The sequence below is a fragment of the Canis lupus genome, chromosome 21 (genome assembly GCF_003254725.2).
Source record: "Canis lupus dingo isolate Sandy chromosome 21, ASM325472v2, whole genome shotgun sequence".
NCBI classification, from domain to species: domain Eukaryota; kingdom Metazoa; phylum Chordata; class Mammalia; order Carnivora; family Canidae; genus Canis; species Canis lupus.
This window is the reverse complement of record NC_064263.1, coordinates 29236777-29251282: the sequence shown is the minus strand read 5'-3', so window position 1 is coordinate 29251282 and position 14506 is coordinate 29236777. Positions and strand designations below refer to the sequence as shown.

The 14506-nt window shown below is 32.4% G+C and overlaps 1 protein-coding gene across 1 annotated transcript; it reads right to left on the bottom strand.

The window, feature by feature from the left end:
* Window positions 1-12669: 12669 nt before the first annotated feature.
* LOC112667375 (olfactory receptor 52N4-like) lies at window positions 12670-14041 on the bottom strand. The gene has a single exon (XM_025458953.3). The coding sequence runs from the start codon at window positions 13908-13910 to the stop codon at window positions 12945-12947; it is 966 nt and encodes a 321-aa protein (XP_025314738.1). The 5' UTR covers window positions 13911-14041; the 3' UTR covers window positions 12670-12944.
* Between the last annotated feature and the right edge of the window lie 465 nt (window positions 14042-14506).

Genomic DNA, 14506 nt, shown 5'->3' with positions numbered 1-14506 from the left:
GATCAGGCTGTTATAATCATTAAACAACTTAGATTTTTGTGTATTCCTCGGGTTTTGTTTTCTGATCCTCCAATATTAGAAAAAAATTTTTTTTAATTTTAGCCATATTTTCTCTCATTCTTCCTTTTTCTCTCTGTCAAGTGTGCATTTTAATATCAAATAACCAAATATTTCATACATGAGAGAACACGTAAAGGCAATAACAACAAAAACATTCTCACCATATCTATTAGGTCATTGGAAAAGTGATCGGTGAAGTTTTCCTTAAGAGAACATTTAAAGAAATATTTGTTCCTGTGGTGTAGACACAATATATATCTTAGAGCCCAGAAACTAGCAAGTGTCAAAAATGTTTTTGCCCTTATTGGGTCATATTTATGCTATACTAAATATTGTTCTAAGAACTTTACAAATATTGACTCATTTAATCCTCACTACAAGTCCAGGAAGTATTTTTTATTAATCTGCAATTTTGTAATTGAATAAATTGAGACACTATTTAGAAGAAGCTTTTTCATGTCTATGTACTGATATACAATACCAAAGCTAAACCCTTTTTGACCATTTTTAAAAAATTAATTCTTGTAAATTTTGCCATAAAAATGTGTAGAAATAGTACTATAGATTAATAATGAAAAAAAAAATCCAGGTCCAAAAAAAAAAAAAAATTCAGGTCCATCTTTCCAACTGTTGAAGTCTATCCTCTCACAGTTGGTCATAATTACTTATTTTAGCTCTCTACTAGTATTAACCTTTGCACTTCTAAATAATATGTCCAGGCTGCTTTTTCTTCCTTTTTCTCTTGAAATTGTTTTTGTTAAAATTTGTATTACATGTTTAATTTTATATAATATAGGTTTTATCCCTTGCTGTCACATGATATGATGACTATATTTTCTTCTCAATTCATATTTTTCCTTTTGCTAATACTTTAGTTTTCTTAGTATTTAGTGTAGATATATGAAAATAATTTAAAATTTCAAAATTATAAAAAAAACATTTCTACTATTATTTCTTGATAAACACAACCTATCAATATTAGTCCTTCCCACATCATCTGTTTCTGAGAAGTCTCTGCCCTGCTTTTCTAAAATAGCTTTTTTCTCAATTAGACACATAATTCTTATCTAGAAATTCCCCTTCACCAACTCTCTGTAGATTTATTTGTAGATATGGTTTTTTTCTTCTATGTTTCCAGGACTCCATGGAAAACATTTTTTTCGAAAGTATCAGTGTCTGAATATGGTTTAGTTTATTAATCTTTTTTGCTGGATTTAAATTCTAGATTAATAAAGGCATTTCAGTGTATCCTAGTTTCCAGGAAGACATTAAAAGGACAGTTCCAGTTCTTGATCCTTTGTACATGAACTATTTCCTACTGGCATTTTTTTCATTTGTATTGTTTTTGGCCCTGAACTATTAAAAAATATATATTTTTTTTGCATTTTGAAATTTAATGGTGATGATAAAAAGATATGTGTGTTTGTGCATGTATAATTGTGAAGACATTTATGGGATTTCTGACACTGGAAATCTAATGCCTTTGACTTTGGAAATTTACCTAACTTCTAATAATTTATTCCCAATTTTTTTCTTGTTATTTTTCTACACATTTTTTAGTCTGGTATCGGTTCTTCTGAAATTCTTCTTTTTTTTTTTAATTGAAATTTTTTAGGCTGAATCTATTTAATCCACTTTCTGAAAGTGTTCTGAAAGTGTTATATATCCCAAACCTCTTGGTATTTTTTTGTTGTTGTTGTGTGATATTACAGGTTTCCAACATCTTATTTTTCTCTGATTATGGTGAATGTACAAAAATTAAATACACATATATTTACTCTACTTCTTGTATATTATTTACATAACTTTTAAATTTTAATAATTTAGTTTTATACTTTATTTTTTATTTTGGAAGTGTTTCTCAACTGTCTGATAATCTTTGACTTAATTCACACTTAAGAGAGAGTCTTTAGAAAGCTGATTTGAAATTTCAGGTGATGACTGAGTCTCAGCATTTGGTAATATTTACTTTGAATCCTCTGTAGGGATTGCTTCATTGTTGACATCCTTAGTTGTCATCATTTATAGGTCTTAGAGATTTGCAATTTTTTCCAAAGAGAATCCACCAATCTACTTCCTGAAGTGAATATTTAATTAGCTTCCAGAGTTCTTGGAGTTGAGTAGAAGGACACTACAGGTATCACACTTAAATATGAATATTGTATTAAATTCTCACATATTTTATTATGCCTCATCCTTGGCCTTTATCACATCTAACATATATTCATTCATAGATCGTGTTAGTTTCTTTCAAGAATAAACTTCCGGTCATCATAAGAGGATATTTAACATTGTGTAGGATAGTGGATGAGCCAGAGATACCAAGTTTCTCTTATTCCATTTTCCTATCTACATCCCTGTTTTATCTTTCTGTATTTACACTGAAGGATGAGAGATTAGATACTGCACAAAGCAACTCCTTTTAGAAACAGCAAAGCAACCTAGCTTGAATGTTATTGAGTGCTCTTCAAAGACCTGTTTTCATATAGTTACAAAATAAGAGTAGACAGAAACTACCATGAAAAAACGCTTGCAGGGCATCAGAAAAATTTTCAAACAGGAAAGTACAAATTGTCTTAGGCCAGAAGCATGATCCATTCTGTTGCTGTTTATTCCCATTACACTGCTATGTTTAGCTTTATGATTTTACAATTCTTTATCCTATTTGTGTCCCTCTCCTCCCACCAAATCTAGCTCAGTCATCAATTTCTTCAGGATGATTCAACTTTCATTTGGAGGGGATAGAGTGCCTTCCTCTAAATCCTCCTAACATGATGTAATTATAAAGGTGGCAGGCTTACAGGTAAGGAATAGAACTATTGATGAAATCAATCTCTTTTTTTTAACATCATGGATTCTGAAAACTTATTTATATACTTGAATCACCTTTAATGTAACAAAACTCTTAATATATTTTCAGACTGTATTTATTTTCATATCTGAAGTGTCTAGGAAGACACCAGGCATGCTTTCGATGTTAATGAATATTTTTGAATAAAGGAAGAGATAAATGAGTGAATGAATCATATTTCATACTTTAAGAATTATAGCACTGCAGTCTAAATATTATTTCTTAGAAAGCATAAAGGGGGCACCAGATGAAACAAAACTATGACGTCTGCTTCATCAGTCACCAGAAAATATGTTTCTAAAATTCTCCACTGGGGTGCCTGGATGGCTCAGTCTGTTAGGCATCTGACTCAGTTTTGGCTCAGGTCATGAGATTGAGCCTGGGCTCCACACTCAGTGGGGTGTCTGGGGAGTCTGCTTGAGATTCGTTCTTTCTCTCTTTCTATCCCCCTTCCACTCTCATGCTCTTTCTCTCTCTCAAATAAACAAATCAATTTAAAAAAATAAAATTCTCCATCAAAAAATAAAGAATATACTTTTATTGCATATATTTACATATATTTTATTGTATGTTGAGTCAAAGTGACTTTTGAGAAATATTAGATTAAAAAATTTGAGGTAAAAAAAAACAAAACAAAAAAAATTTGAGGTCGAGCTATTTAATTTGAACCAATTTATATCAAATTGTTGCAATCCCAGGCTTGACAAGGATTCTTCACAATCAAAATAATAGACAACACTGAAATTATTTTCCTTTATTTGTTACTACTACACAGTAGAAGCTTTTAAATTTGGGAATTTATTTAAATCATATATCAGCTTCTTAGCATCCTTAATTTCCTAGTTACTCAACTTAAGATAAATAATTGGAAGACCAAGAGAAGTCCTGTAATTTGCCTTATGGACAAAAGAAAAATATGTTTTTATAATACAAAAATAATTTCCTTGATTATCAAAATTGCCATCAAATCCTTTTCTATCAGGTGTATAAATTTCTACTTTGTATACAGCATTGTTTTTCAGATTACTTTTACAGATATTATTAAAAGTAACAAAAGCTGTAATAATTTATATATGTATATTTACATATATGTATACATACACATGCACACACAAAATATGTATAACATGTATAAACATTTTAAATATTTTTATGTTTAAAACATAAACATATTATATATAAACATATGTACATATATATGTTTTACCTCATTTGATCATTGTAGAAATAAGATAAGTTTGCAATATATGTATACATTTAAAAGTATATATATATATATATATATATATATACACACAATAAGAGTCTGTTTTATGGTTTGCCTCTCTCTTCTTTCCACCATGTTCATCAGTTTGTTTCTTAAATTCCACATATGAGGGATCCCTGGGTGGCGCAGCGGTTTAGCGCCTGCCTTTGGCCCAGGGCACGATCCTGGAGACCCGGGATCGAATCCCACATCAGGCTCCCGGTGCATGGAGCCTGCTTCTCCCTCTGCCTGTGTCTCTGCCTCTCTCTCTCTCTCTCTCTGTGACTATCATAAAAAAATAAAAATTAAAAAAAAATTCCACATATGAAACCATATGGTATTTGTCTCTCTGACTCACTTATTTCATTTATTTGATCAGTATATGCCAAATTCTCACACAAGTTGTTGAAAAATAGTATCACTACTTATTTATTCATCTCAATAAATCTGAATAGTAAACTCTTCTTTTGTTTTAATTTTCATTTATTAAGAATATTTATGAAAGAATATTTTTCTTTGAAAACCTCAGTAAAATTAATACATTTATGAAATTTAACAGTAATACAATACTTTATTGTAACCCAGAGTCCAACACTGGTTAATGCAATTGTGCCAATAATGTCCCATGTAGGACTGTTTTCCATATAGGATTCTGGCCAGGTTGTGTAATGAGTAAAGTTTGTGCATTTCTCCAGACTTCTTTAATCTGGGACATTTCCTCAGCTTTTCTTTGACTCTTAAAACTATCCATGCAGCAGAAGCAAGTAGAGAAATTGGGTAAAGCATAGATACCCATAAACTGAAAATATGTCTCAGAGATTGTGTTCTATTTTTAAGAAGGTGTTTCCTAAATATGATATCTTTATCACATTTATATCCCTTGTGTTTCCTTTTTGTAATCTAGTGTCAATTAATAAAACTAGCTTTATTGTTACATTTTACATCTATACATTTGCAAAACTCTTAGTTATAGATCCACCAAGTATATCCCAAGTAATACAATATCAACCATAGTTTAAATTACTTCTCCAAAACAAATTTAAAATTGTTTTCATACCTTATAACTTAATTTTTCTACAAGGAAAATGGACTCATATTATGCTATCTGTGTGTAGGTTATACTGAAGTAGTAACATCAACACAAGAATATCACCACTTATAAAGTACATTTTTATGTCATCTGTTGTCTATTTTCATTCCCCAAATCCATAGGTAATAAATTCATTTTCTCATTAGACTGTCCTCAATTTTAAAAACCCAGTTTTTCCCTCAATATGATAATGGGTTCCTCCAACTATATTTTGCTATCTGGAATAAAAGAAATACAGTCACAAATAAATCTCTCTAGGAATGAAGCAAGGAAAGTAGGTCCTCATTTTGAAAACAAGGGGATGTCACATAAAAGTAAGTGCTTGACCAAGACTGAGAACTATTCTCTAGCTCTCTGCCATTTCTTCTTGTGATGAGGCTGACTCACACCTGAAAAAGACCAGTGATTCCTATTTGGTTAGGAAGATAACAGATGTTTATAATCATGATGGTAAGTCCTACTGGTATACAATCTGAAAAATGGGGAAATAAACATTTTTCCAAGAAAACCCAATCTTTTACAACAGTTCTGCCTTCAAATGGGTGAATGAAATCAAACCTGTGTTTCTGAGAATATAATAATCAGTTGTTATATGTCTAAAGACTCTCTCCTCCTTACTGCCTATAAAATAAAAAGTCCTGTCTCTAGTCCCACTTAAAAAAAAAGATTTTATTTATTCATTTAAAGCGAGAGTGTGTGTGAACTGGGGGAGGGACAGAGAGAGAGGGAAAGAGAAACTCAAGCAGACTCTGTACTGAATGCAGAGTCCAAAGTGCGGGAGGGCGGGGGGACTTCATGACCTGAGATCATGCCCTGAGCTGAAATCAGGACTCATATGCTCAACCACTTGAGTCACCCAGGATTCCCTTTAGTATGTCCCTTAATACCTTGGTTTCTGACAGCAAAGCAATAAGCTGAATGCAATCTGTTCCCGGTGTTCAGGATGTTGATCACAAAAATTCACTATTCTACAATATGTGTACATGTACAGCCTTTAACTTCTAAATCCCTTGATATCTGTACTATTGAACTGAGTATTTAAAGAAACATTCTGTTTTTCTTAAGGGGATAAAATTGTATATTTCTCTAGAGAATATTTCAGAACATTAGAGACACAGGTGCAGGTGTGAGTCAAGTCTACCCTACCTGTAGGAGAGGATCAAAACTAGAGGAAATGCTCCATGCTTACCAACTAAATAATATTACATAAATAATAGTTTCATACGTTGTGTATTTGTGTAAGCATGTGTATATGGGGACTTTTAAAAATGAAATTAGTGATTTTAATATTTGTTACAGAGTTGTTTCTTTCTATGTACAGCCTTATAGGATACAAGTTGCAAGCACTTACATACAGAATGTTTCAGTCATTCACACATCCATCCACTTCTTTTTTATTTGTTTATATTTTTGTGTGTCTAACTAAATAACGTCATTGAATATGGAATACTTTCTAAGTCAGGCTAAGAACTATGAAAAAAGAAACAGATATTATGTATTCTAGTTTTAAAGAGCTTACTTTCTACTAACATAGATAATGAAATATTATGGCATTCTAGAAAGTCATCAAAAGTTCAGGCTTGTCATGCATACATATTATGTGAAGAATAATTAAATGCTTACATTTTGACATAATGATGGCTAGAGTGGCAACAATAAAAAAATAACTGATTCTAAATTTAGATTCCTTTAATTAAATAGAAAAATTGGAAACAATCTAAATATTCATTATCAGGTGAATTGATAAACAAAATATGGCACATTCCTATAGTGGAATACTCTTCAGCAATAAAAAGGAATGAATTACTAATATACATAACACAAATGAATCTCAAAACTGTCCCATTAGAAAATTCAACCTAATCTATAGTGACAGGAAGCAAATTAGTGGTTGTGTGGGTCCAGGGTGAATGGAGGCCTGAAAGGCAAATTCATTTTTTACACAAAATCTTTGTATACAAGAGTTCATTTTTTATACAAATTTATATGTATATAGCTAATATGTGTGAATATACACATATATATATTCATATACATATATACACATGCTAGCTATATGTGTTTTGGGCAAAAGTCTTGATTATAGCATATTAAAACATAAATTTGGCTATTTTCAATTGACATTATATAATTAGCCCATTCTAACAAAAATGATTTAGTGTTATTATGATTGAATAAAAGTTCTTTATACAATTAATTTAACCACTTTCCTATTTTTAGGCATGTAGATTCTTGTAATTTATAAGAGATAATACAATAATGTAAATGTAGCACGATTCTTTAACTTCCTTGAGTGCGTTTTAAAGTTGAAGTTAAATTCACACAATATGCAGTTAACTCTTTAATCATATAACAGCATATAATTGAGTAGTTTTTGATACACTCACAATGCTGGGATGGCTAGGTGGCTTAGTGGTTGAGCATCTGCCTTTGGCTCAGCACATGATCCCGGAGTCCTGGGATCGAGTCTCACATGGGGTTTCCTACATGGATCCTGCTTCTCACCCTGCCTCTCTCTCTCTGTCTGTATTTCTCATGAATAAGTAAAAAATATTTTTAAAAAAGGGGATCCCTGGGTGGCTCAGGGGTTTACACCTGCCTTCAGCCCAGGGCTGGTATTTCTGAGTTCTCTATTCTGTTGCATTGATCTGTGTGTCTATTCTCTGCCGATGTCACATTGCCTTTATTACAATCGCTATGTAATAAACCTTGAAACTGAGAAGACTATTCTTTTTAATTTACATTATTTTTCAATATTTAAAATTTCTTTTTTTGGAGTTCAATTTGCCAACATATAGCATATCACCCAGTGCTCATCATTGTCTTTGATTTCTTTCAAGACTGTGTAGTGTTTAGCAAGCCAGTCCTGCAAGTCTCTGAGATTTACATCTAAGTATTTTCTTTATTCAGCAACTATGACTGAATTTACAATATATATTTTTATTGCTAGTTTATGAAACTACAATTGATTATATATATATATATATATATATATATATATATATATATATATATATATTCTTTCCTGTGGAAAAAAACACTGAATACTCTTAGTAGTAGAATTTTTTTGGGTAGATTCCTTGGTAGTTTCTTTTCTTTTTTTTAAATTATACTTGACACACAATGTTACATTAGTTTCAGGTTTTTTTTTTTTTTTCCTTTACCAGAGTGATTCAACAAGTCTATACGTTATACTGTACTCACCACAAGTATAAATATCATCTGCCAAATTCCGTGGTAGTTTCTACATAAACAATTATAACATCTGCAATAGTTACGTTATAATTTCCTTTTTTTAAAATTTTGTGACTTTTCTTTACTTACCAGTGCAATAGCACTGACCAGGATTTCAAGTACTCATGTTGAATAATGATGGTGAGACCAAATATCCTTTCTATGTTCCCAGCATTAGGGGGAAACATCCCATCTTTCATCATTCAGAATAAGATTAGCTTTAGGAGATTCATAGATGATCTTAATCAAATTGAGGACATTTCACTCTATTCCTATTATTAAAAGATTTTTTAAGAATCATGAATGAATATTGAAAATATCAGCAAGATAGAAAAATTGAAAGCTCCAGACCTCATTCACTTCTAGACACACTGATTTAATAGCAATATATGGTCTAAAATAACCTCTAGAAGAACTCCAGAAACCATTTAAGAAGTCATTATACTTCATGGAAGCCCAAAGCCAAGAACAGCTGCATTGAAGTAAGTAAAAAAAGTGGTTTTCTTATCCTTATTTATTTTGATTTTGTTGTTTTAAGTTTTAATTTAATTCTAGTTAGTTCACATTTAGTGTAATATTTATTTCAAGAGTAGAATCTAGTAATTTGTCATGTACATATAACACCCAGTGCTCATCACAAATGCCTGCCTTAGGATGCATCACCCATTTTGCCCATCCCCCACCAATCTCCCCTCCAGCAACTCTCAGCTTGTTCTCTATAGTTAAGAGTCTCTTGTGGTTTGTCTCCTTCTCTTTAAAAAAAATCCCTCTTTTATGTTCATCTGTTTTGTTTCTTATATTCCTCATATGAGTGAAATCATATTGTATTTGTCTTGCTTTGACTGTCTTGTTTTGCTTAGCACAATACACTCTAGCTCCATCCACATTGTTGGGAATGGCAAGATTTCATTCTTTTCAATTGCTGAATAATATTCCATCATATGTATGTATGTGTGTCTAATCTCATATCTTCATTATCCATTGGGATAATGGACATTTGGGCTCTTTCCATAATGTGGCTATTATTGATAATGTTGCTATAAACATTGGGGTACACGTGTCCTTTTGAATCAGTATTTTTGTCAGAACAGCATACTTTGGATGCCTGGGAGCAACTGAAAATAATAGAGAACTCAATTTCTTGTTGCAGTTCCAGGAAAAAAAAATGTAATACTGTAGACAGCAACTAGTGCTACTCAGCACAATCATGAGAAAGTGTTCAGTTCAAGAGAATATAGGTTGAATGGTCTGGCTTTTCAGGGAGCTGCCTAGGGTACTGTTTTTTCTTTCCTAACTTGGAATACTGGAAGACTCAGGATACTTTGGATATCTGGAGGTTGCTAAAAGTAAAAGAGAACTCAGTAATTTATTGCAGTGCCTAAGTATGCCCCAGAGGTAGACTGATACCAAAGAGAGCAAGAAATTAGAAGTTCTTGAAAAAGAAGACAGTTGACCTCTATAACTGAGAAATTACACATCTAAGCCCAGGAAAATGCATTCCCATATAAGGTTTGAGAGGCCATCAGAATTTCTAGTAAAGCTGATTGGTGAATGAAAGTTCATGAAGATTGGGAACTTTTTTCAGATGCACAAATTACAACAATAACAAAACACAAGAACAAAATAAGTCTTCAAAATCTGACTGCAAAGAAATGGAGATCTATAAATTACCTGACAAAGTATTCAAAATAATCATTGTAAATAAGCCCTGTGTACTACAAAAGAACACCAATAGGCAACCAAACAAAATCAGGAAAAAGGTGTTTGAACAGAATGAGGCTGTGAACAAAAAGAAACTATAAAAGGTAACCACAAAATATCGTGGAGTTGAAGAATACAGTAATGTGACTTAAAAAAATCTACTACAGAGCATAAACTGATGTTTTGATCAAGCAGAAAAAAGAAACAATGAACTTGAAGACAGGTCATTTGATATTATTGAGCCAGAGGAACAAAACGGAAAAGGAATGGGGAAAAAAGTAAGGAAAACCTAAGATATTTATGGGAAATCAGCAAGAAAATCAACATATGCATGACAGGAGTCTTAAAAGAAGAAAAGGAGGAGAAAAGGGCAGTGAGTTTATTTGAAGAAATAATCACCAAAATGTTCCCAAATCTGAAGAAGAAAATAGACCTCTCACTTCAAAAAGCTTAAAGGATTCCAACTAGGCTAAACCCAAAAAGGTTCAGAGACACATTATAAACAAATTACCAGAAGTCAAGAAAAAGAATCTCAAAAGCAATAAAAGAAAAGTAATTTATCATGTACAGATGAACTTCCATAAAATTAGCAATTTTCAGCAGAAATTTTACAAGCCATAAAGATGTCAGATGATATGTTCGAAGTGCTGAAAGGAAAGTAAAAGCTGCCAATCAATCTGGCAAACTGTCAAAAGCTAAGGAGAAATAAATACCTTCACAGATAAACAAAATCCAAAGGAGTTCATCAATACTAGATCTACCTTATAAGAATTGCTACAGGGACCTGAAGTTGAGACAAGAGGACACTGGACAGCAACATGAAATCATGAAAATACAAAACTCTTTGGTAAAGAATAAAGAATCCTGTAATACTGTAATAGCAGTGCGTAAATCACTTAATTCCAGTGTATAATTTATTTATGTATTTTTAAAGATTTTATTTATTCATGAGAGACACAGAGAGAGAGGCAGAGATATAAGTAGAGGGAGAAGCAGGTTCCTCCAGGGGGGGCTGATATGGGACTCTATCCCAGGATCCCGGGATCGCGACCTGAGCCAAAGGCAGACGCTTAACTGCTGAGCCACTCAGGCATCCCTCCAGTGTATAATTTAAATGAAAAAGCATAAAAAATAACTATGAGACAGTATTAATGGTACAAAATATAAAATAATGTAATTTGTGATATTGATAACCAAAAGCGGGGGTAGAAAAGATGTAAAGGAGTAGCATTTAAATAAATTATGTCATAATATAATTTAAATAGATTAGTCAAAATATATTATGACCAATATATAATTTTATGCAGTCCCCACAGTAGCTACAAAGAAAATATTTATATAAGGTGCACAACAGAAATAAAGAAATCTAAGCATGCCACAACAAAGAAATTAGTGAAACACAAAGGAAATAAAAGAGGGAAAAGATAAAATAATTAAAGACATACAGAAAACAATGGAGAAAGTAAGAATGTAAGTTCTTTCCTAACATTAATTAATACTTTAAATGCAAATGGATTAAATAAACATAATAATCAAAAATATGGAGTGACTGAATAGATTAAAAATGCAAGATTCAACTATGTGCTATATTCAAAAGATTTTATATATGAAGATATAAACAGGTTGAAGAGAAAAGGATGGAAAAAGATATTTTTGCAAATGGTAACCAAATAAAGAGCAGTGAAGTCCATACTTATATCTGACAAAATAAACTTTAAGCCAAACTGTCACAAGGAACAAAAAAAAAAGGACACTAGATAATGATAACAGGGTCAAATAATCAGAATAATCTAACATTTCTGCTATTCTGTAGGTCCTGAATGTATTTTTACAAGTCCATTTTTTATTTATAGTGTTTTTACAATGTATCTCTTTGCATAGATTATTTAGTGGTTGTTCTTTGTTTTATATTTATATACATAGCATCACAGTCTCCTGATATCATCATTTGATAGTTCAAGTGAAATATAAAAACTTAACCTTCTTTTAAGTTCCTTTATCCTATCTTATTTATAGTTACTTTAAACATTTTAAACATAAATTTGAACCATATCAACAAAGCTATAAATTTTCTTTCAATAGTCAAATATAATTTAGAAAATTAAAAATGAGAAAAGATTACTGTATTTATCGTTTTTTCTTACTATATTTTTTTTCTTCTTTCCAGATCCCAAAGTTTCTTCTTTGATCTATTTACTAGACAAATATCTTTAGTCATTTAGGAGTTTTCTACAGGAGACATGTCAGATGACTTACTTCCAAATTACAGTCCAGAGGCTAAAATCTCATTAGACTAATGACCTCATAGTGTATTTACAAGTTTCTCCATCAGGAGGATGATATTGAAAAAATAGAGAAATTTTTGCAATGATGAGAAAAATATAGCATATGTTTTCCAGACATAAGTAACAACTGTCTTTCAAACAAAAATTCTAATCACTATTTGAAAACAAGACAAACTGGCACCTAACAGCAGATTCTCTCTTTCTGATTTATCCATTTCTTTTGATAAGTTACTCAGGTTCCCATTGTGTTTTGCTTATGGGAACCTGGGAACTTCTTCACAGGGGTGAGGAGGTGAAAAACAGCATGGGGGGCATATCAGTGATTTGGAGATTCTGAAAACATTTAATGTCCCCCTCAGGTCTTTCCCTTGTGAAGAACAAAGTAGAAATCGTAAAAGGCATCTTTAGATTCTCACTACACAGCCAATGGAGTATTATTTTCCTCCTCCTTCATCTCTTCCATGAAAAATATCTCCCTTATGTGCTGTGGGATTTAATGTTCTTAGAACCTGAAAAGATCTTTATGATACAGTCTCGTATCTGCTTGGTTTTCACTCCATAAACAATAGGGTTCATAGTGGGAGGCAGGAGCAGATAAATATTGGCCACAATGATGTGGCAAGAAGGAGGGATTGTACGGCTTCCAAAACGATTAAAAAAGAAGCAGAAGAAGGCTGGACTGTAGGAGAAAACAATGGCACAGATGTGGGCAGTGCAGGTGCTGAAGGCCTTCTGTCGAGCATCTGCTGAAGAGAGGCTGACCACTGCCCGGAGGATCATGGTGTAGGAGATTGTGATGCACAGGATGTCAAAGCCTCCAATCAGAAGGGCAGCTATCAAACCATAGATAACATTGGCCTTGATATTTCCACAGGATAACTTGGCTACAGATAGCTGGTCACAATAGGTATGGTGTATTATATTGCCCTTGCAATAGGGTAGTCTCTTGGTGAAGAAAATCAAGGGAATGATGAGCAACACTGCTCTCAGAAAAGTAGCAAGCCCAACCTTTGCAATGACAGAATTGGTGAGGATGGTTGCATAGCGCAGAGGGTAGCAGATGGCCACATAGCGGTCCAGGGCCATGAGCATGAGCACCCCAGATTCCATCCCTGTGAAGGTATGGATGAAGAACATCTGGACTAGGCATTCTTCAAATCCAATTTTCTTGAGATGAAACCAGAAGATGCAGAGAGCTTTAGGGATTGTACTAGAGCACATAACAAGGTCGGTAAGGGAAAGCATGGCCAAAAAATAATACATGGATCTGTGCAAGGAGTCCTCATAGCAGATGAGGTATAGAAGCCCACAATTCCCTACCATGGCCACAATATACATGGAGCAGAATGGGAAGGAAATCCACATGTGCATGTCTTCCAGTCCTGGGATCCCATTAAGAATGAATGAGACTGGTGTTACATCTGTTTCATTCAGAATTATCATAATTAAGCTGGTGTAATTGTTAAGAAGCCTGTAGTATTGAAATTATATCTTTGTTTTGTTTCATTTTTTGATCCTCTGAGGTTTGGAAAAATGGGAAAAATAATCTTTGTTGTGCTCCCTCTCTCTGTCTCTTCTCTCTGTTAATATTGTATTGTAATAACAAGAAAATAAACATTTTAAGTGCCAGGACAAATTTACATAAACACTGTTTAAGTTTAAACTATTGTTTGTTAATTCATTAATTTTTTGGTTCATTTAACAATATATACTTCACATCTACTATGTGTCAGGTTTTATGACAGATAATGTGTTTACATTATTTTAAGACAGAAAGATATAGATACAATCCCCTTAAACTTATAATCAAGTGTAATTGTGTTACACTTATGATCTATGTCATTATGATCTTTCAGATTGGTATTTGTTGTAATATCTTATTTAAATGTTAATTATTATAACCTCTCCATCTGGGTGTTTTCTTAAGGTAGAACTCATTGATTACCTAACAGGTATGATTAGGATGTATTTGTTATTGTTTTTATTTTTTATTGTTCTTATTTTTAACAATAATTCATATTTATACTTACTATGTACTA